Source organism: Herpailurus yagouaroundi, unplaced genomic scaffold (assembly GCF_014898765.1).
Source record: "Herpailurus yagouaroundi ecotype Mexico unplaced genomic scaffold, PumYag 202, whole genome shotgun sequence".
Taxonomy (NCBI): domain Eukaryota; kingdom Metazoa; phylum Chordata; class Mammalia; order Carnivora; family Felidae; genus Herpailurus; species Herpailurus yagouaroundi.
In genome coordinates, this window is record NW_024412433.1 from 4766942 (window position 1) to 4788098 (window position 21157).

The window sequence follows — 21157 nt, forward strand, 5'->3', positions numbered from 1 at the left end:
ATATAAATCCATCTGAAGGAGCCACTTCGGAAAGGTCACATCTGGCCATCACCGAGAATAAAAATGAAGGACTTGACGTAAGCGAAAGGAGAATCAAGCCAAACCGTGATAAACTGTGACAGCTGGAATATTAATAGAGGCCACAAAACAAAAAGAGGGGATAGACACTCACAGGAGGAGCGTGTATTCATAACAGGTGGCCAAAAGCCGGAACTGAGGTAGCTGTCTCGTAAGGATTGAGACCAGCCAGTATCAGAAAAGACTCCTAGAGTAGGAGAGGCAACAACCTTTATTGGAATAATACAACATGGCGCACCTCCCAGTTGGGAGTGGACGTGCTCGCCCCAGGGTGTGGAGGGAGGGCAAGACGGAGAACCTGGCCAGGCGTGTGACAGGGAGACCAGAGTTGCCTCACACCAGAGGACTGCCAGGAGGTAAGACAACTGATTTGGTTGAAAAATCTCGAGAATCAGTCAGCGACGAGAAGCTTCCAAGGGCCCCACTAGTGCCGTCTTGTACAAATAGGGCACATGCGGTGACCTGCGCTGCTGTGCATCTGTGGTTCTAAGGGTATGCGACTTCGCCCATTTGAAAAAGAAAAATTAATTTTCCGAAATGCAGACCCTCACCCTGAAGTCCCCGGGAAGCCTTACCTTCAGCAGTGCTGGAGAGACCATCGGCCTTGAAGTTGCTGGTACTTTTCTTCCTTCGGTGCTTCTTTCTGTTGGCGTGAGGGGAGGGGGGCGGGTCGAGCTTGGGGCTGGTGGTGCTGGAGATACTTGGGCTGGAGCACACGGAGTCGCCCAGCCCCGTGTCTGCCATCAGACCGGAAAAGGCAAAAGAACGCAAAAGTTAACACTCGAAAAGAGGCAGGCTTTGCAAAAATATGAAAGCAATGTTCCTCCAATATCGTATCAGGCCCCACAGGCACTACGTTAATGTGAGATCACTGGGTTGGAGGCCCAGAGCATCCAGTATTCAAACGTCACGGGGCCACCTGCTCTCATGTACCGCCTGCCATTCAAAAACAAGGCCTTTATTTCTGGATCATCTGTAGGCTGTGGAGAACTTAAAGTTCTCTACTTTGCCCGACTCGTGTTCTGGAAAAGGAAAGTGGGGAGTTCATGCGTTTCGTTAGTTTATTTTTCTCTTCCCATAATTACACCGATACGTTAAAAGTAATTTAGAGATGTACAAGAATGCATAGAAGGCGTCCTCGTGGGTGGGTCTGGTCCTGTGCGTGCACACAGGACGGAGGGATTCCCCATTCTCGTAACTTCCACCCTCAACATTAACACGACTGCAACACCCGTTTATTATTATCGAGAAATGGCACGCCACCTCACTCTCCCACCACGGCGGACCCGCCGATTCTTGATCCACTGAAGCTATTTGTACAATTTTAAAACCAGTGCCCAGATGTGATAATTCACTATAGGGGAAACTCAATTTCTTATGTCCATTTTCCTCTTTATCGGAGAGAACAGCAGAGAAGTTCTCTTTGTTCAGGGAATGAGCATGTAATTCAACCAGAATGAGAAAGTGCTTTGAAAAAGTGATGGAGAAACACAACCAAACACCCGCAAAGCCTGAAGGATTCATGATTCAGCATCTCGTAGCTCAAAAGACAGAAAGTTCGCTGCAAAGTACTTAATTTGTTCAACTAGTACGTTCTGCGCACCGACTGTGGGCCATGTTTGTAGAAGCTTGGGATCCATCACTGAGAAAGACAGAAAAAGAGTCACTCCCCAGATACATTAGAAGGTGGTAAAGTATCATGAAAAGGAGCAGGGCTGCACGGAGGCTGGGCCACCCCAAAGTTCCCGCAGGGTAACCTGGGAACATCTGATGGCACGCGACCCCGGAGACTGGTCAACAGGGTCCACTGAAACACTGGCAACCATTTCAAGGAGTCTCAGGAAGAGTGACAACTGGGTGTCTCAGGGATCTGCCCTCCCCCAAAACGGACTTCCCTCTACTTGCCCTCCCAGGCCAGACATCTGGTAAACCTCACTGGGTAACTTTGCCCAAGGAGTAGCAAGCAGGCCTGAGTCCCCTCTTGGCTGCTTCTGTCCCTGTTTTGGGTGAGGGACACAGACTTGAGAAGGCTGGGGCTAGAAGAGGAGTCTTTATTCACAAAGTCACCATTTCTTTTTGGTATGGCCTTTCGAGCTCGCCCCTGCTCTCCATTTAAGCCACAGCTGCCCTTGGTCCCGTCCTTGCCCCCCTGGCCTGGACGGAGCAGCTGATGTGTCTCTTTTCTTTGGGCATTCTGCCTTCTTTTCCCAGACTTTTTTCTACAATATTCATCTTCTAAAAGCAGCAATCCTACATATTTTAAAAATACTAGAGCCCACTGGATAGCAGATGAAAACTGTAAATATCCCAGAAAAAAAGGCTATTCTAATTAACACACTGCACACAATTTCAGAGAGTTCAGAGTCCGCCTGGTGCTGCTAAGGGGTGTCGGGACAAGAGCGTTAGCTGGTCCTAAAGCCTTTAAGAGGCTCTAAGCCTCCCAAAGCTGGTCCAACCCTCTTAGGATATTACTCCACACTCACACCTTATCATGATTTAATTTCTGTCCATTTCACCGATTTTCCGCCCAGATTTCAAAAGTCTTCATTCACTCTCTGACCATTAAGGGTTAAGAGCCTACCCTGTGTCAGGCACGGGAGAACAGTTGTCACAATGACCGTCCCCAATACCCATCCTGGAGGTGGATGAGGAAAACAGGCAATGACAACTGCCCTTTTACTATCTTACTCTGGCCCTTGGGCACCCACTCAATTCAGAGCACCATTTTCATTCCCGACTGTGCGTCCCAACCCACATGTCACCCCCGCTGCTGTGACGCTCTCTCCCAAACTAACATTTCTCATCCCTGAACCACTGACCCCGAAGATGTGCTTTCTGCACGTGGACGTCTGTCAGTTACCTGCATCTAAGTGGCACGCCTGTTCCCTAGGGCAGTTAGACGCCCGTTTCCCCCATATGATACTGAGCGTGGAGAGGCTGCCCCAGGTCCCTCCCATTGTCTTTTTCTTTTCAAGTTTATTTATTTGTCTATTTGAGAGAGAGAGAGAGAGAGAGAGAGAGAGAGCGAGCGTGTTGGGGAAGGGCAGAGAGAGAGAGAGAATCCCAAGCAGGCTCTGCACCGGCAGCACAGAACCTGACATGGGGCTCGAACTCACAAACACTCGCAATCACAACCAAGGACTGGACTCTCAACCGACCTGAGCCACCCAGGCACCCCCCGCCCCCCGCCCCAGTTCTTTTTTAAGGCACGCAGCAACACTTCTGGATCAGATGCTCAGAATACACATGCGAGTTGTGCATGGTCACAGAACAGCTTCCATATGTGTGTGGTGGCTCTATTTCTGGGCTCTCTAGGCTCTTCCAACACTCCGCCCATCTGTCTCTATGGTAGCAGCGTGTGATCTGGAATGCGACGGCTGGGCCATCCTGGTTCCTCACAGGGTAGGGCAGGGCCCTGCACATCATTATCCTTCACGACTGCCTTGCCTATTTACTCCTGGCTGCCTCGAGCACACAACTTCGTACATCCACCCAAGGCGACAGAGAAGACATTAAAGAGGGAGGGGTCCAAACCGAGCCCCAAATCTCAGAGGTGGTAATCCACACCTGGAAGCACCGGGGAGACCGGCGAACGAGACCCGGGTACGGCAGGTCACCTGTGAAACCAGCTCCCGGATCCTCGGACTTGCTGATAAACCACCAAACACTCTTGTCAAATACGTGGCTGTAGGTGGGCGTCCAACCTAGTCATGTTTTTGATGATTTTAAAACAACAAAGGGAAATCTATGTAATGTTTTTTCTCCTCAACGAACTATTCTGCTTAATTAAATTGCTGTTCCCTTTTCTATATCTATACAAAGCACTTCTCTAACAATCTGTTTATTTTTAATGTTTTATTTATTTTGAGAGAGACAGAGAGAGAGAGAGAAAATCCTGAGCAGGCTCCGTGCTGTCTGCGCAGAGCCCAACGCAGGGCTCGATGCCAGGAACCTCAAGATCATGACCTGAGCCCAAATCAAGAGGCTGATGCTCAACCAACTGAGCCACCCAGGTGCCCCTCTCACAATGTACTTTAGAATCCTACTTGGGAATGACCTCGCGCTCACGGGTATATTGGTCATAACTCACCCTCCTGTGGAACAAAACGACAGGTGTCTGTTTCTAGGGATGCCCCTCCATTCCAGATTCAGAAAACTGTTCCTAGAGATCATTGTCAGGGACACGGTGACCTCATTACCGAGTTATCTGGGCATCTTGGGATATCTGTAACTCAGGGAGAAATCTCTGGCTGACTCGCTTGGAGCAGGTAGCTGAGTGGCAGTCTTGAGAAGGAAACGCACGCCAGCCGTGACACCCACCCTCCCCCGAGGGACCAGCGGCAGCCTTTACCGCAAGCCTTCTCTTCCGCGGGGAAGCTTCAAGGCCAGCGCGTCATCCGCCTGTGGCTCCGTGTTTCCACTAAGCCACTGGCTCTCCATCGGAAACCCCTGCCCAGGGACATCTGGTCACGTCTGCAGACACTTTGGGTCCTCGACAGAGACAGGTGGAGGCGCTGCAGGCACGGACTAGGGAGAAGCCAGAGACGCTGAAGAATGCGCCAGGACACAAAAGGACGGCTCCCGCCACAAAAACCCGCCTGCTCTAAAACAGCCACGGTGAGATAAGCGAGGAATCAGAACCGCTCTTTTGTTCTTCATCGCCCTCTCAGACTCGTCCGGGAGTTACGGGCTGTCCGTGCAAACTCCCTCGCGCGAGGGAACTCCTCAGGACGCTCGCTTCAGCTGGTAGGACCTGGCTCTCCCCTGGGGACACACCTCTCAGGTGACGGCACTGGTAGCCCCCCCCCCCATCCCCCAACCGGACGCACAGGTGCGGCTTGCAAGCCACTCTTCCTCCAGCCCCGGCCTCCTAGACACCATTCCCTGGACGGTTCCGCTCACACCCGCCAAGCCGACCCCCTGGCTCATGCCCCTTGGCTCACGGACTGCCCAGCAGCCGCTCACCCCATCCTCACGGATGATGCCGTCCAGATCTTCCGAGGTGACCCCCACTGCCGCGGCCCGGCCTCTCGAGCCTCCCCCTTGCTAAGCTCTTTCCTTCCATCCAACCCTCATGGTGCTAACCCAGACCCACCACCACGAGCCGGCTGTTCTGGGTCTTATTTTTCGTCTTCCCAGCTCACTTACACCGGGACCCACACTCTGAGGGTTATGCTGCTGACACTCTCCTCCCTCTGCCTCTCCTGACCCTTGGCCCGACTTCACTGCTAGTTTCCACCCTGCACCTGGCTCAGCACCTGCACTCAGGCCCCGTGGGGGGGGGGGGGGAGGAGGAAACAGCCTCACACCCACTGGCCTCCTCTATCTTTACGACCCCCAAACTGGGCCAGGCTGGACTGGAGGCCAGACCTCTGGCCTGCCCTTGGATGCACCAGGAAACTGAATAAAGCCACTCCCTGCTCTGCAAGAGGCTGTACCACACCTTCTCCATTCTCCTTAAATGCCCCACGCCTCACTCCATCCCCCACAGAGACATCATGTTTCATTCTGCTGAAGACAAAAGAAAAATCCCCCAAAAGCAGCCATCAGAAGTGAGCATTTCCCTTCCTGTGCCGGTCCCTGATGGACCTGGGACCTCCCTGCAACTGGGAGCTGGATTCCACCCCATTTTGCCGCTGGAGTGACTTGGCCCCCAGCCTCTCCTACCCTCCCCGGGCTGCATCAAACGTGCTGTATTATTGTATTGTCTCTCGTTTCTAACAAAACCCTCCATGACCCCATGCCCTCGCCCAGCCACCACCTGATTTCTGATCCTTTTCAAAGCACAGCCCCTCTCTGCTGTTTGTGTCTGGTCATGGCTGACCCCTGCTCCAGTCAAGCCGCTGCCCCAGCCCCAGCAGTGGACTGGCCACAGAGGGACTGTGTGGGTCTTGGGAGCACCCCACATAACTCCTCGCCCCCTCCTTCATGGGGAAGCCAAAGCGAGTGTGACGCTTGTCAGATTACAGGGGAACTAGGAAGGTGCAGGTCTTAGAAGTCCAAGGAGAGGCCCCTCGAGAGGCTCCCCCATTCCGGCCACAGCCCCCAGCTGCCTTACATCCAGCCCCACCCGCCTCACGTGCCAGGTGGCGCTCACCATGTGTGACAGCGCATCACCCACACACGCGTCTCCTCGTTGACAAACGCCTTCCTGGAGAGCGCGCGGGTCTCACGAAGGCAGGGACTTGGGCTCAACCTCGTTACCGGGACACAGCCTGGAGGAGATACTGGATGAAAATGGGACTTCTGTGCATATTTGTGGAATTAAGTTTTATACAGAACTGACGACCTCCCTTCCAGAGGTGCTCACGCAGGTGGATGGTACTACTTTCCGGAGGCTAACCGAGAAGTGCGATCAACTTTGTGACTTCGTTTTAAAACCACAAGCATGCTTGTGTCAAGCCAGCTGTGTGACTTTCCAGCAGTCCGGGACCCATTTTTCGGTGAGCATCTAACACCCGGAATGAAATCTATTTACACTGCGAGAGTATTTCCCTTAAAGAAGCCGTACAGGTGACACAAACACTTCCCGGGCACCGAGTACTCTATGAGTCAACTCTATCCAGGCACCTGGGGTTCGTCAAAGAAAAAAGGGGGGAACCCCTGCCCCGCGGAGCCAATTTCTAAGGAGCGAATGGATGCCGATCTAATTTCTTGCTTGGTGCCTTCACAAAAGACTGCTTTTCTGGGGCCACGCTACTCGGATAGAGAACGAAGAGAGGGATCATGTGTCCAGGGAGCATGTCAGCTGCACGGGTGTAACGGTGGGCTAACACGAGCACCCCGGCACGCAGACAGAGGTAAGGTAAGAAGCCACCTGAACGCCCACCTTCCCGGGTCAAGCAGGCAGGCCAGCCCTGTGGCATCCCTGGAGAAACAGAAATGTGACTCAGGACCCCTGCCTGGGCCGTCAGGACTCAGAGATGGAGAGTGACAGGGAGACAAAGGACCACTGAGTCAGGAGGAGGCTCTGGGGAGCGGTGGGGGGAAAACCGGAAACACGAGCCCGAACCTGGCCACGGGAGGGAGGCGAGTGTCTGAGAGGACACAGGGTTGTCATAATGAGAACGCAAAAGCAGGATCAGCACCGGTAAGCCCCGTACATTCCACTGCAGACGAGGAATAAACGATGTGCACACAGTACACGCGAATCCAGCAGTCCTTCCCATCGGCCGCCTGACCTGCTGCTCGTAGGGGCTGGGTCCCACAGAGAGTGCCATCCGTGCCCCGATTTAGAGCTGACAAGCTGGGGCCGTGACTTTCCTCCGTCTACCGTCTCCTGTAGACGCTTCCCGCCTCTGTCCACCGCCCTCTCCCCGCCTGTGTCGATGCCCCAACGCCCCATGGCCCGGGCCCTGGAAATTTCATTGCACGGGTAGTGGCCACCTCGAGGCTGGGTGTCTCCGGAGGGTGGGCCGAGGCGGGGCGGGGCCACAAGTGCCTGGAAAAAGCAGATGATCCGGGCCAGGGTCAGCGGGAGCAGGCGCAGCTCAGGAGTGGACGCGAGGGGGCCACAACCGTGGCACAGAGGAGCCGATCCCGGTGGCCAACAGACAGGGGTCGAGGAGGGGCAGGGCCCTGGGTCAGGGAGGCCGCCGCAGGAGACAGGACTCTGGCCGGCCAGCCTGTTCTTGAGGCTGGGGCTGGGGCTGGGGCCGAGAAAGCTCCGGTTTCTAGTTAAGTGGGTCTCGAGCTGCCGTACCGATGCCCCTGGCTTCCAGATCCTGAAAACTCCCTTTCAACAGGAGTTGTGTTACATTCCTCCGGTTTAAAATATGAGCAATCAAAACGTACTAGGCTTCCATGCTGTGCTTTTCCATTTCCGACGACTCTTCCTGCCTGACAAGGTATCCCTCAAAGTGAAAGAGGCCCGGAAAGCCCAGCCTCAGACACTGTAAATGAGCTCTAGCCACAGCCCACGGAACGCAATCCGCTCCTCCTGACTGAATACAAATAACGCATTTTATTTTGTATCAATTACTGGGCACCGGGACAGGCGCCGACGGTCGACGGCGCTAAGTACGGGCGGGTCGAAGCGAAGGGAAGGGAGGCATGCCAAATTAAAAAAGGCGAGCGCCTCATTACTCCACATCTAAACCGGCTTTGACGGAGGGCCTTGGGAGTCCCCAGGATGCGCGGCGCGGGGCCGGGATGGGCTGGGCCGCTGGCATCCCGCGTGCTCAATGCCAGCCATTAGTTCTTCCCAATCGGGCATCAATGTTCAACGCACACCCCAAAAAATATATAATATGAGCAATAATGATAACAATCTGCAGTCTCTCCAGGCTCCGGGATGTGAAGTAGGAGTCAAAGACGCGCCTCACTTTTCACTCGGGGAGCTGACAAGCATGACCAGAGGGGAATAAAATAACATTCCGTTCGCATAAATATCAAGCAGCCTGCTGGAGACTGATGGCCAGGAATGTATTCTTAGCTATCATTCCGGCAGACAGGCCCAAGGACACTCATAACTTATTTTACAATCATTTAGTTTCAGCTCAAGTGGAAAACGTGACAACTTATCTCTGCTGACAAGATGCCATATCGAACCTTACAATTAACTCTCCTCCGATTATCTGCCCAGCCGATCATTAGCTGGGCCATTTCTGATGAACTGTTGCAGGGAGCTTGCCTCGGTGAGAGCTGTCACTGCCAGGTGGGTGTAGATAGGTTTTTGATATCCCGGCTGATACTCCCATACACGGGGGTTCCGTGCATGTGATTTCCAAGGCCCTGCTGCTCCCCAGCGTCTGGAAACGTGTCTGCCTTGGGGGAGGTGTCCTTCGGCCCCGCGCCGGAAAGGGGCGGTGTCCCCCTGCGACTGTGTGACCGCACCCGCCACCTGCTACCACTGTTGCCGTTGGCTGTCCCAACACCCATCCCCGGTCCCCAGCGCGGTCAGGGGTCAGGCCGTTCCCAGACTCTGGAGGCAGTGCCTCTCCCCACTCTGCCTTAGTGGGCCTGGTTTGGAGAAGGGACGCCAAGAAGTTGCTGCAGGAAGCCACCCACACCACCGGACGTGCTGCTGGTGGTCCCAAGGGCTGGCTGGCTGTGAATTTCCCAGGTGTTGAAGAGAGACAAACACACCTTACAGTTTATACTGAAAAGGAGGATACGGATCTGTAGAAAAACAAAGGAACAGGAAACAGGAAGCGCACAGGTGGACGGACACCAGCCCTCCTCTTTCTCTCTTGCGTTCACGTATACCCTAACTCGCTCATTTGGCAGTATTGGGTACGAGATATTCCTAAAAATCCTTTTCATTTTGGTATTAAAAGAATTCAAAATGATCAAAGGCAGGGCTATTTGTCAGGGCTGGGTTGGGGGTGGGGGCATCAGTTGAGGGCTAAGACCTTCTAACAACTCAAGATGAGGGCATGTAGGAGCCAGTGAATTAAAACACATTTCCTTCGAGACAAGGCCAACGATATAAAGCTAATTTGGATCTTTAAGAAGGGCTCTGTCCTTTCTGAACCTCAGAGAGATGTGCAGGCTGGTAAATAAAGAACAGGCCACCTCTGCCATCCAAGGAAATCACAACATCCCGGCCTCTGTTAAAAGGTGAGTGTGAAGTGAAGTTCAAAACCTCGCCCCTTCTCACAGTCCTTTTGACGGGAGCTTTCAACAGGAGGAGGTTTACTTGAATCCCAATCTCTGAAGATGTTTCAGAGACTGGTATATTGTCCGGTTCCCTTTGCCGCTCACGGCGCTCACACAGAGGTACACGGTGTCAGAAGAAGGGGCAGCGGGGACACGATGGGGGTTCGAGGAAGATGACAGGTGTTGGGGGAAGGAAGAGACACCACAGTGTTAGACGGAGTTACAAAGTGGGGAGGAAAGGAACACAATAGGAGGAGGCCAGAATGGAGAGAAAATGTGGGGGAGAACCATCTGCTACCTGGGCCGTGTTCAGTCACCCCAACACGGCTCCGTAAATAAAGCTGAAGCGTGGGATGCGATCTTCATTTACGTGAAGCCCTTACTTACGGAGACATGTTTCTGTGACAGCCTTAAGCATACAAGTACAAGTTCTGATCACTAATTAGGGTACAGGATTTTTTCCCTGAGGTGACGGGAACGTTCTAGGAAGGACCGTGTGATGGTGGCGTACCTCTGGGAAAGCGCCGAAACTCCTGAATTGTACACTTTACACGAGTGAAGTGTAGCGTTACGTGGCTTTTATCTCAATGAAGCTGTTAAAAAGATAAAAAAAAAAAAAGCGGGGCGGGGGGGATGGTCACTGTGTTAAGGGCTAGGAGACAAAGAAAACAAAAAAGGTCAACTTCACAGTCTAGCAAGATGCAGATGACATCAGAATGAGGTCAGGACGGGGGCCTGGGGACACTCACACACTTCAGCTAGAGTCGCCATTCACTGGACTTGGGCCTCAAAGCTGAGTGGGGGACGGGGGAGCGATGTGCTGGTCTGGGCCTCCAGCCACCTGACAGGACCCGGCTCTGTGCTTCAGGTGAATGGTAGGCCCTGGAATGTTCTGTCCTTCCCTGAGGGAGCTGCCCCAGTTTCCCCCTCATCCTACGGAGCACAGCACACGCCCGCGGGCGGGACGGCCTTGTTCCTCTCAAGTCTCTTTGGTTTTCTCTCATGCCGGATGGCCAGCTTGCGCTGAAATATCACAATCTCATCTTAGGGGATGAAAGGCAGGGTCCGCAGTGGTTGGGCAAGGCCGACGGCCTGAGGGAGCCAATGCTGGGAACACACTGGGAAGGGGCAGACTAGGGAATGCAAGTCAGGATTTCGCACTCGAGGGTCAAAAATCAAATTGTTCTCTGGTTGATTCTGAGCTGAATGCAACATAAAGCTTAAATTAATCCAGCTCACTCCGAGGGGTGCAAGGGCGCTCTGAGCCGTTGGGTAGAGATGAAATCATTTCAAGAGGTTCCTGTTTCTTTCCAGCCTTATCTCTTTTTACATAATCAGCCACAACCATTTCTCGAGTTTGGTGGTCGTGACTAGTCAGTTACAAAAGAGATTCTGTTTCACGTGGGAGGGTCTACCGGCCGGCCAAGCAGGCTGGGGGAAGACTGAGCGTGTCTAGAAGAAAACTCAATTAGAGAAGTTAATTAAATGGACGCGCTCCGTCTTTGATAACGTAAATTCCCCTCTTTAGGAATTTAGCAGTTTCTCCTAAAAGAGACGTGGAGTCAAACTGCCAACTGCTGCCCTAGGAAGTGTCCCTGCGTGAGGCAGAAAAATCTAGCTTTTCAGTTAGGCAAGGCCATGGAGGGCTCTGTCCAGGGTCCTGAACACGTTCCATCCACCCGTTCTGTTCAAGGTACAGAAAGGCACCAAACTAAGGCTGCTTCTTCAGGGCACATGCCTGTTCTTAACCTGCTGACATCATGTGGTTTGAAAAAAAGTAAGAGTCCTGGTGTCCTCAGCTTTACGAAAACCTGATACACAGATGCCCAGATTAGAAAAGGAGGTAATCTGGTCGTGACCTATCCCACTGCTCCAGGGTCAATTACAGGTTTAAAAACAAAAACAAAACCATCAGAAAGAACAGAGTATGTCTCTTACTTTGCTTAATTATTTCACTACTGCCTAGGATGGATTTCAAAGTTTTGATCAAAACCAACACTTGCATACAGCTTGATCTTTGGAATTATTACATTAGGACAGTTTTCTTCAAGGTGTGGGCATAAGAAAATAAGTATCTGCGGGGCTCTGGATATGTGTTGCTAAGCCGCTTCTGGAAATTCCACGCTTCTCTCACTAGCTGTGCGTGGTGAGGTCATCCAGACCACCAAGTCCTTGAGCTTGCATACTGTCTGCTGGCCAATTTGCATTTCAGCTCCTCCCCTGCCCACCTCCACGAAGATGCTCATGGTACTCCAGAATGGCCAACACCAAGTGGAATGAGACAGAAGCATATCAAGGGCAGGGGGACAGCCACAATGTGCTCCATGAAGAGGAACCAGCACAGCTGTAGAATCAGAAAGGCAGTTCAAAATCCTAGCCTGGCCACTGGCTATGTGACTTTGGGGAATTCATCCCCATCAGTCTCAATTTCTTCACGAGTCAAACGGGCAAAACAGCCCCCTGAACACCTGCTCTTGGTCCGTCATACTCCAACCTGGTCTTTCTCTGTCTTGGTTGATAGCAACTCCACCTTCCTGCTGTTCAGCACAGTGGCCCTGGGTTGCCCTGACTCCTCCCTTCCTCTTACACCCCACCCCAACCCAAGAGGACATAGCACCACACAGTACTTTGGCCTGTGCTCAGTGTGGTGGCACGCAGGTGCCAAGCAAACGGACAAGCAGAGACGCTCAGCAGCATCATCAGGCTCTCTTCTGGAACTGTAACTACACAAAACACAGCTCCTGTCCTAGATGGCTTACATTTCAGTGCAAAAATATTACCAACACACACAGAACAGACTCACACACATTCACACACATCAGTGGAATGGTGGTAGGTGCTGTGGACAGAGACAAAACACAGGGGCAGAGGCGGAACCTAGGCGGAGGCTGGGGGGGGGGGGTTGCTGGCACACCTCTAGCTGCTCTGAATCCTGAAAAACATGCTAGCATGGCCACAGAGGGTGGTCAAGTTTTCTAGAACAATCATCATCCAAGAAGCTGAAACTAAGGACTCTCAACACAGAAAACCACACATCCCCAATACCAAAATATTACAAATGTAGGGGGGAAAGTACGGCAACTATTTGAAAGGATCTTGGGAGATTTACTTTGAGAAATGTCACAACTAAAGCTAGACAAACTACAGTGCTGGAAACAGGCAGGGAGAGGGCCAGACGATCTTCACCATGACCTCCCGGCCCCTCTTCCCACCCCCTTTCAACATGGCCCTCCTATCTTTGCTTTCTGAGAACTGTGATTTGGTCTGTTGGTGTTTCCCTTATGCGGTAGCGTCCCTCTGATTTTTTTTTTGACTTCTTCACGTGTGCCTAGTCGCCAGTAGGCATCAACGAGCAAAAATAGGTACTCAGTAAAAAGGTCTTTCAAAAAAAGAACGTCTCAAGACACAAATGGTAGTACAAAGAACATAAATTTGAGTCAAGTTGTTTTGAAAGCCAGAGGAAACAAAAATCCAGTCTATCTAGAGCTGTGCCTTTAACACCCGGGCATTTTAAATATTATTTAAATGCCCGCTGAAACTATCCTCACAGTTTTAAGCACTCTGCAGAATAAATTATTCTGCAAAGAGGATAAATTGTATCTTCTTAAAATGAGCTCAATTCCCCTCAGGCATCCCATGTAACATTTTGTTATGTTTGAAGTCCATGGTGGTTATTTTCTTCTTGAATGAAATCAAATGCTAATTTGCAAAGTCAGAAACAATATCTTGTCGCCATTTAAAAGAGTACTTGAAAAACTTCTTGTTCTGTGTAATTCCACTGCTCTCTCCTAAGCCGGGGGACAGGCAGCTTGATTATGAAAAGGGACCCTTAGGGCTCCCAAGCCTTTATTGATGGTGGGTAGCATGCCGTCAGAGGAGTCAGTGATTGTACTGTGGTATCAGGTGGCTCAAACGGAAAGCCTGGCCACCTGAAAAGAGGCCCTACAAGCCTCAGAAACTGCATTCCCTTCCGCCACACCTGGGCCCTAACAATAGCTCCAGTCAATGGGCTTGAGGTTACTGAGCGGGACTCCCTGCTTCTTGAACCCGCTCAGCCCGTGGGGGAACTTGGAAGGGTTGGGTTCCATCGGTAATCCATCCACAGGAAACCCTGGAGTTGACGGGAGGGCAGCCTTGCAATGACTCAGGACCACAGGTGATGATGGAGTTCAGCACTCAGAAGGGCCTGACCTTGACTATACATTCAGGGAGTGAGTGCCTGTGTGTGTGCAGACGCCAGACGTTTACAGATTCAACAAACAACTACCCAGTGCCTGTTTCGAGGGGTGTACTATTTAACGCCCCGGGGAAAGAGAAGTGAACCAAACAGAAAGGTACGAGAGGTTTAAAGGAACACAGAAACAATTAACCTTGCAAAACCCTAACAGACTGATCCAACCGTAAACTCCACATTGCTACAGGTCCATTTATGGTGATGCAGAAGGCGTCAAAATACTTTCACCTAAATTTGCATCACAAGCTGCCTTGGTTACCTGTTTTGTATCCAAATAACCTTTTAACAAGATAAGCATTTCTTGAGGAAAATAGAGGGAAAAAAAAAAACTTCCCATATTTAAATGTGAAGATTTGTCCCACAAAGTTTTTATTTTTCTTTTTTGAAAAGTGTGACATGACCCCCTTAACAGCCACTGAAAGAGACTATTTCTGTTTCCTGCTGTTTCAGAAGTTTGCTAACCTGCGGCTAATGCCTAATGACTGTGCTACATATTTTATGTCGCTTCCAAGGCTGGGGTTGATCTCTACCTCCTCTGCCTGAAAACTAGGTATCACCAACCCACTCAAGTCTGTAACGAGTGTGAACTGCGGCAACGCTCATTTGAATAAGGAAGTGAGAGACGTTAAGGTCATCTGTTCCTTGAATACCGGAATCCATCTGGTATGATGTTAAGGAGAAGATGAGGTTAATGACTTCTCACTTTGGACACAGCTACTAAAAACACTGGCTTCAAAATATTTACCAGGTCACAAATATGCAGCAGGTAGGACGACAGAAGGTTCCCTAAACCAGATGACAAACGAGTAGATCAGAGCGGACGGTTTTGTTTCCATCCAAAATCTGTAGTTAAGGTTTTTCCCTGTTGCAGAGGAGCCTGCGGCCTACGTGTGGCAAGCTCTACGTTCCAGGGGTGTCAACACGGCCCAGTCCACGGAGGGCCTGGCAGGCTGGCATGGTGTGATGCATCTGGCCAAGATCGAATCTGCCAAGATTCTGATCATCCTGAGAGAAAAGGATGCTGATTTTGTGCCAGCATAAAGTGAGGGATTCCCATGGGTGGTACCCCTGAGAATCCGAGGCTACCCCTAAGGGTACCCATGTGAGCCACCTTAACTAGGGTGACGCTCATCCTGCCTTGCCTGGGACAGTCCTGTGTATGCCTGTTCCCCACCATGATTATTAACACGTGGGCACCATAATCTTGATCCCCCTCTGCAATCATTTCCAAAAATAAGAAAAGAAAAAAAAAACAAGAACAAAGGATATCTAATAATTATGACTATTAAGTTTTGGGGCAAGTGTGGGGTTTCATGAAAACGCATGAACTGCTCTGAAAACCTGCCCTAAATTCTGGTGTTCTGTATGACTGAATCTCATGAGAATCTCACGTCAATCGCCAAGAAACCCGCCTGCGCTGGTTAAGGGTAGGGAAAGTTTGTAACATGACAGATAATTTTAACTTGACTGAAAATCTGTCAAATATTATACCCGGAATAACTGTCTCCACCAACAACCCCATGGATAAAGATACCGTGAGTAATATCTTCATTCAAAACCACAGTCCAAAGATCACTGCGTTTCTGAAGTGTGCAGTACAACCTTTCTCAACAGATAACACCACTGGTCAAGTGAGTGGCTCTTGTCTTTTCCACAAAAGCAAGAAAACACGGTCATCTCTAAAATCACTGATGGCGTTTAAAAACTAAGATTCCACTTGCTGCGCACAAAGAGTAGTTAATAATTCAGCATTAATTCTAGAACATTCTTTTAAGATTAAAAAAAACAAAAGAACGGACTTCATTGCTACTACAACAGTTTTTTTTTTTTTTTTTTTTTTTGTCAATAGTCCTTCCACCACTGTCTTGGAATACAGGCTTTGTCCTGGCAAAAATAAAATAAAACACAACATCACAAAATTCAAGTGTTGGCGGAGATTCTGAGTTGGGTCGGCTTTGGGTTTAAAGCATTTTCTTCATCGTGGCTAAAATGTTGTCAATCTGGTTCAATCAGACACTATGGTTGATCTTTGGGGAAACTGCTATGAGACGAAGTGAAGGATAAGACTGTGTCCCGAAACACAGTAACGGGCATTTTTCTCCTTTTTCTGAAGCAGAAGCCCAGCCCCCTGTGGCTGACGGAAGGGTCAGTGGAAGGGGCAGCAGCCCCAGCGGAGAAGTAGAATCGGCCGCTCACTATTCATCAAAGATTCGCTCCTTCCCATTCTTCCCTACGGTTGCCTTTTATCCCCTGGGGCGAGGTTAAAAGGAACAACTAGCCACCAGCCTCCCCAACCAGGATGTGGGCCTCCTCTACCTCTGCAGCTCTGTCCACCCCCTTCCTCAAGAATACATTTCTTCTCCCCTTCTCCCCCCACCTCTGCAGAAGGTAACCTTCTCCCGAAAGTTGCCCATCATCCCTGCCCACACACCCTGGGATGGCGCCCGGTCCAGGGTGGCCGGGATTGGCCGTCTCCGTCTTTGGGGGTCTAGGGCTGCAGGAGCCTCTGAGTTGTCGCCGGGAGGCAGGGTTCCCCAGGTCCTCTGGGCGTGAGAAAGAGTCTCACTCCGCGTTTCTGAGGCCCGCACATTCACCCCACTTTCCACGGCCGCAAGCTCTGGCGAGGACGTGTCCGACCCCAGCTGGCTTTCACCAGTTAACCCCTCCCCTCCCCTCCCCTCCCCTCCCCTCCCGGCAGCCAAGGGTTCTAGGGAGCAGCCCCCTCACTAGTTTCTAGCATCCTCTCTGACTCCCTGGCTCTGGCCACAAAAAAAGGAAGAAATGGGTCTATGTCTTTTCTTCTGTGAAATTCGAGCACGTTTTCCCCAGTCTAGGTCCAGGGCACTTCTTCACAGGTGAAGCTGAGTCCCGTCTCTGGGCACACCTTGTCACGCTGCACGAACGGAGACTCTGACCTCGGGAGCCGCAGCTGTCTGAGGGACAAGAATGTCCCACCGGCCGAGAGATCCAGCCTGGCCGGGCCAGCTCGGCTCTCCCAGGGTGTGTGTGCGTGTGTGTGCGTGTGTGTGCGTGCAGCCAAGGCAGCTACAGATACTTTACTCTCATTTTCTGTACGAGGCTGAGCGGGAAACAGAAAAAAGGAGACGCTGGCATTAGTGAAGAGAGTGTGCCACTTACGCGCTTCATGCAAAACGGGCACAGAAATGGAATTTGCGAGGCGTCCTCACAGTCACAAGTCCATGCAGCCTTGGATGCTTGGGGGATTTAAGCGGATCTGTTCCACTGTGAAGAAAGAGCACAGAACGATGACAGGGAGACGCGGTGCAGAGGAACGGGCTGGGATGAGGCATAATTGGGAATTTCGTAGTATTTTCCAGCTCCTTTGGGAGAGCACGGCCCACTTGCGAAGCGTGACGGCTTCAGTTCGTATGAATTCCGCTTCGATACGCATTTGCAGGCAAACATTAAAAAGGAAATCGCACAGGAGAGCAGGGGTCTGCTCGTATCTGACTTCACATCTGCGGCTTCTCAGAAACAGGCCTACGTGTTCGAGTCGGGCTTCGTGGCCGAGGGAGAAGGGGACCAGGCACCAGCAGGAAGTCAGGGCCCGGCTCCTTGTCCAGGCAGACGACCATATTCACTGGCCAGGAAGCCCCGCATTTGCTCCGGAAACCGCGAGCCGCGATGCATCCCACCGTGGCCAGTTCCTGCGTGTGAACAATCCCACTTCTGGAACGTTGTCTGCCGGGCAGCAGACGGGACGGGATCTGCAGAGCTCCCCCATGATCTCGGCTACTGGTTCCACGTTCGGCTGGCATCTCTGTATCTGGAATTTTTCTCACTGCGTGGCAAGTGGCAGAATGGGGGCGGGGACGCCGGTGTCCCGCCTCGCCCACTGCTGCCCCCAGGGTCCCCAGGGTCCCCCTGTCTTCTCCCCTCCACAGCTAGTCAAGGACCCCGTTCTGTTATCGCCAAGAAAGACTCACTGCTCTTGCGTTTTGGATAAATGAGAGAGTCCCACGGAATATGCCTACTGACAAGGTCCAAGTGGAAATCCTCAAATGTTTACCTCTTAATGTGCGCTTTCTAACTACAGGATTCATATGTGAGATAACTTTCTTCAAAACATTTTTTTTTTTTTAACTTAAGTAGGATATACTCATTACCGAAAGATGAAAACAGAACAGGGAAAAACATTTACTATCTTCCACGACTCCTTATTCTTTCCATTCAGGTGACTTTTTTTTTTTTTTTCCTAAATTTTTTTTTTTTAAGTTTATTCATTTATTTTGAAAGAGAGGGAAAGAGAGCAGGGGAGGGGCGGAGAGACAGGGTGAGAGAGAATCCCAATCAGGCCCCACACTGTCAGCACAGAGCCCAAGGCGTGGCTTGATCTCACAAATCGCGAGATCATGACCTGAGCTGACATCGAGTCGGGCACTTAACCGACTGAGCCGCCCAGGCGCCCCGAGGTGACTTTTTCACACACACGCGTGAGGGTCTGGCCGGGCCCATAGCTCTGTGCTATGCCTGCATCACACATGCCCCTCGCTGGCTGTGTGACCCGGGGCAAGTTATTCAAACCCTGTTAAGACTCTGTTTTCTCATTTAAAAAGGAGGCGAACAGTACCTTCTCACGGAGCTGTACGGTAAGTTTAACCAGCAATCTACAAAAGGCACCCAATTCAGAGAGACCACGTGGCAAACAGTAACATTCAGCCGTTCGTATCATTACATAAAACCTGAGGAACGTTCCCTGGGTGGATACTGACCGAGGCAGGTCCTGTTCTAGGCCTTGGGGACAGAGACGTGAGCTAGGCGGGGTCTTCCCCCTCACAACCTGGTGGCGGAAGATGGCAGGTAACACACTCGAGGAAATCACAAAGGCTGCTGGAAGGAGATTAGCGGTGCAGGGGAGGGGGGTGTGGGCAGTGGGTGGGGGTCACCAAGGCCTCCTGGATAAGGTGGTCTCTGCTGGGGCACGAGGGTGGGGAGGCCAGGTGTGCTTGGGGGGGGGGGGGACGGTGGTGGAATCACACGAGAGCAGAGCTAAAGCCCTTTCACAGAACAAGGACGCCTAGGCACATCTTTCCAGAGAGAGCAACATTTTCACGGCTACATAGTACCCCCTCGCAGGGAGTTCCCGGGACTTCGTTTCTAGTGCCCTGCTCCTGGTCCTAGAGGTTGTTTCCAATTTCTGAACTGTTTTTAGACACAGTGGAAAGTTAACAGGGTTACGGCTAAAGCCAGTTAGGATATAATCCAACTTCGGAAATACGTAAGAATACAGATACAACTGGAAGGGTGTGGACTTGCAACACCGTAACTCAGGGTGGCGAGTCTGTTTTTCAAGCAAAAAGCTTCTCTGCATTTTAAGTTTTTCGAGGGGCGCCCCGGGAGGGTTCAGTCCGTTGAGCGTCTGACTCTGGATTTCGGCTCAGGTCACGGTCTCACGGTTTGTGAGATCGAGACCCAGGTCGGCCTCTGTGCGGAGCCTGCTTGGGATTCTCTCTTTTTCTCTCTCTCTGCTCCTCCCCTGCTCGCTCGCTGTCTCCCTCTCAAAATAAATAAAGAAACTTAAAAAAAAAGTTCTAAACTGCTATGTTTTATAGCTAGGGAAACACATAAAGTTATTATTGCAAAAATTAATGAAGGAAAATGGTAGTTAGCCAGGTGCCAGAGAGAAGGAGGCAAGCTTACCAGAACGCGTTGACGTATGGCTCGCCCACCCCAGCGTCATACCGTGTTCTACCACAGGACAGGCGTCCCGTCCACTTATGGGACTCTTTTACAATAGCGCATCTACTATCCTCGTGTCTAGGAATCAAAGAATCTCTTACATGAAAAACAGAGCATAAGTAATACAATCTTAAGGAAAAAAGAAAGGCATGTTGTATGAAAAGACAAGTACTTTCCTTTTTAAAAAATAACGAGTTGTTCAGGAACTTGTGTTAATGCGATCTGTATAAATGCGCTTTATAGTTTGCCAGCGCCCCCTGGGAAGGAAGTCGTGGATAAAAACCAGGCGCTGGCTCAGGTAATAACCACCCACACCTTGACAGCTTTAGATGGTATCATATGATGATAATTCTTCCAGAATGTGCGGCCTGGATGGATGCTGTGGCCACATACGTCTCATCTGGGGGCCCGACCCGTGTGTCCGGCTGGCCTGACTGATGGGGGCTGACGTGCCCCCAGACTTCAACTCCCCTCTGAACTCCCGGCCGTCAAGGCATCTCGCATGGAGCAGTGCTTCTGGCCACAGGCTCTGAGACCAGAGGCAAGCGCTCCCGAGATTTCTGGCGGGTCGTTTCGGGACGCTCACTTCTGGCACGATGCAAAGCGTGGTTAGAAATGAGACTCAACAGCTGGTTGAAAAGCTGGATTTCCAGTCTCGGAAAAATGAGCTCAACGTTTTGAAGTGCATTAAATAATTCTGTTCTCTCGTTACATTACACGTGGAAAATACTTCCAGAGTAGTGATGCTGTATCTCCCTTGCAATTCTGGAGGCCAGCGGGGGGCTACTTGCTTACACACGGTCTGAAAGGGAAGAGTGCCCATCTGCAAAGAAAGCTGGCAAGGCTGTGAGCCTGGGCACATGCAGACCGGCCCTCACATGGGAGGAACCATGGTCCCGAACCAGGACCAGATGGCAAGCCGGGGTGTGGGAACCTCACGGCACATGCATCCGTGACACCTGCCCCCGACCCCCAAACTCTATCTCAAATGCAATTATAATTATTTTCCTGTAAATAAGAATGCATTTTAAGAAACTCTGCGATATACACAGAAACATTTCCCTGCAAATGTAGTAAGCTTTTAAAAACCCCACTGCAGAAATAATGTAGCAATTAAAATAGCATTTATAACCACGTATGTTTAAAATGTTTCCACATGTAAAAGAATAAAATTTTAAGTCATTTAAAATAACCATCTGTTTCCCCATGATATAAAATTTTTAGTATCGTTGTATAATTAATATTAATACCACTTTCTGTTAATAATCTTTTCTGTCAGATAATAAAGCAAAAGATGTAACAAAAGATGTATTCGGTGAAGGAAGTTGAAGAATGCAAAACCAAATAATACACAAAAGCTAGAGGAAGAAATACGGAGGGTTTGAGGATGGTGCTGACCACCTACACATAGCTGTCAACTCTATCTGTCATCTATCCACCCGTCTGCCTACCATCTATTACTCCCCTACCTACTCATCTCATCCTTCCACCCATCCACTCTATCTATCTATCTATCTATCTATCTATCTATCTATCTATCTATCT

The 21157-nt window shown here is 50.8% G+C and overlaps 1 protein-coding gene across 17 annotated transcripts in view; it reads right to left on the reverse strand.

The window, feature by feature from the left end:
* Positions 1-21157, reverse strand: part of AGAP1 (ArfGAP with GTPase domain, ankyrin repeat and PH domain 1) — a 548021-nt gene that overhangs the window by 136854 nt on the left and 390010 nt on the right. For 14 of the 17 annotated variants that reach the window (XR_005783188.1, XM_040450586.1, XM_040450585.1 and 11 more), the window contains one exon: positions 654-815. The exons of 1 other annotated variant lie outside the window; for it this stretch is intronic. Coding sequence is in view for 15 of the 16 variants with exons in the window: in XM_040450586.1 (XP_040306520.1) it covers positions 654-815 (162 nt within the window). In the remaining variant the exon portion in view is untranslated. Of the gene's footprint in view, positions 1-271; positions 579-653; positions 816-21157 lie in introns of those variants that run through there. 2 more of the 17 variants (XM_040450598.1, XM_040450595.1) reach the window with 1 other exon arrangement.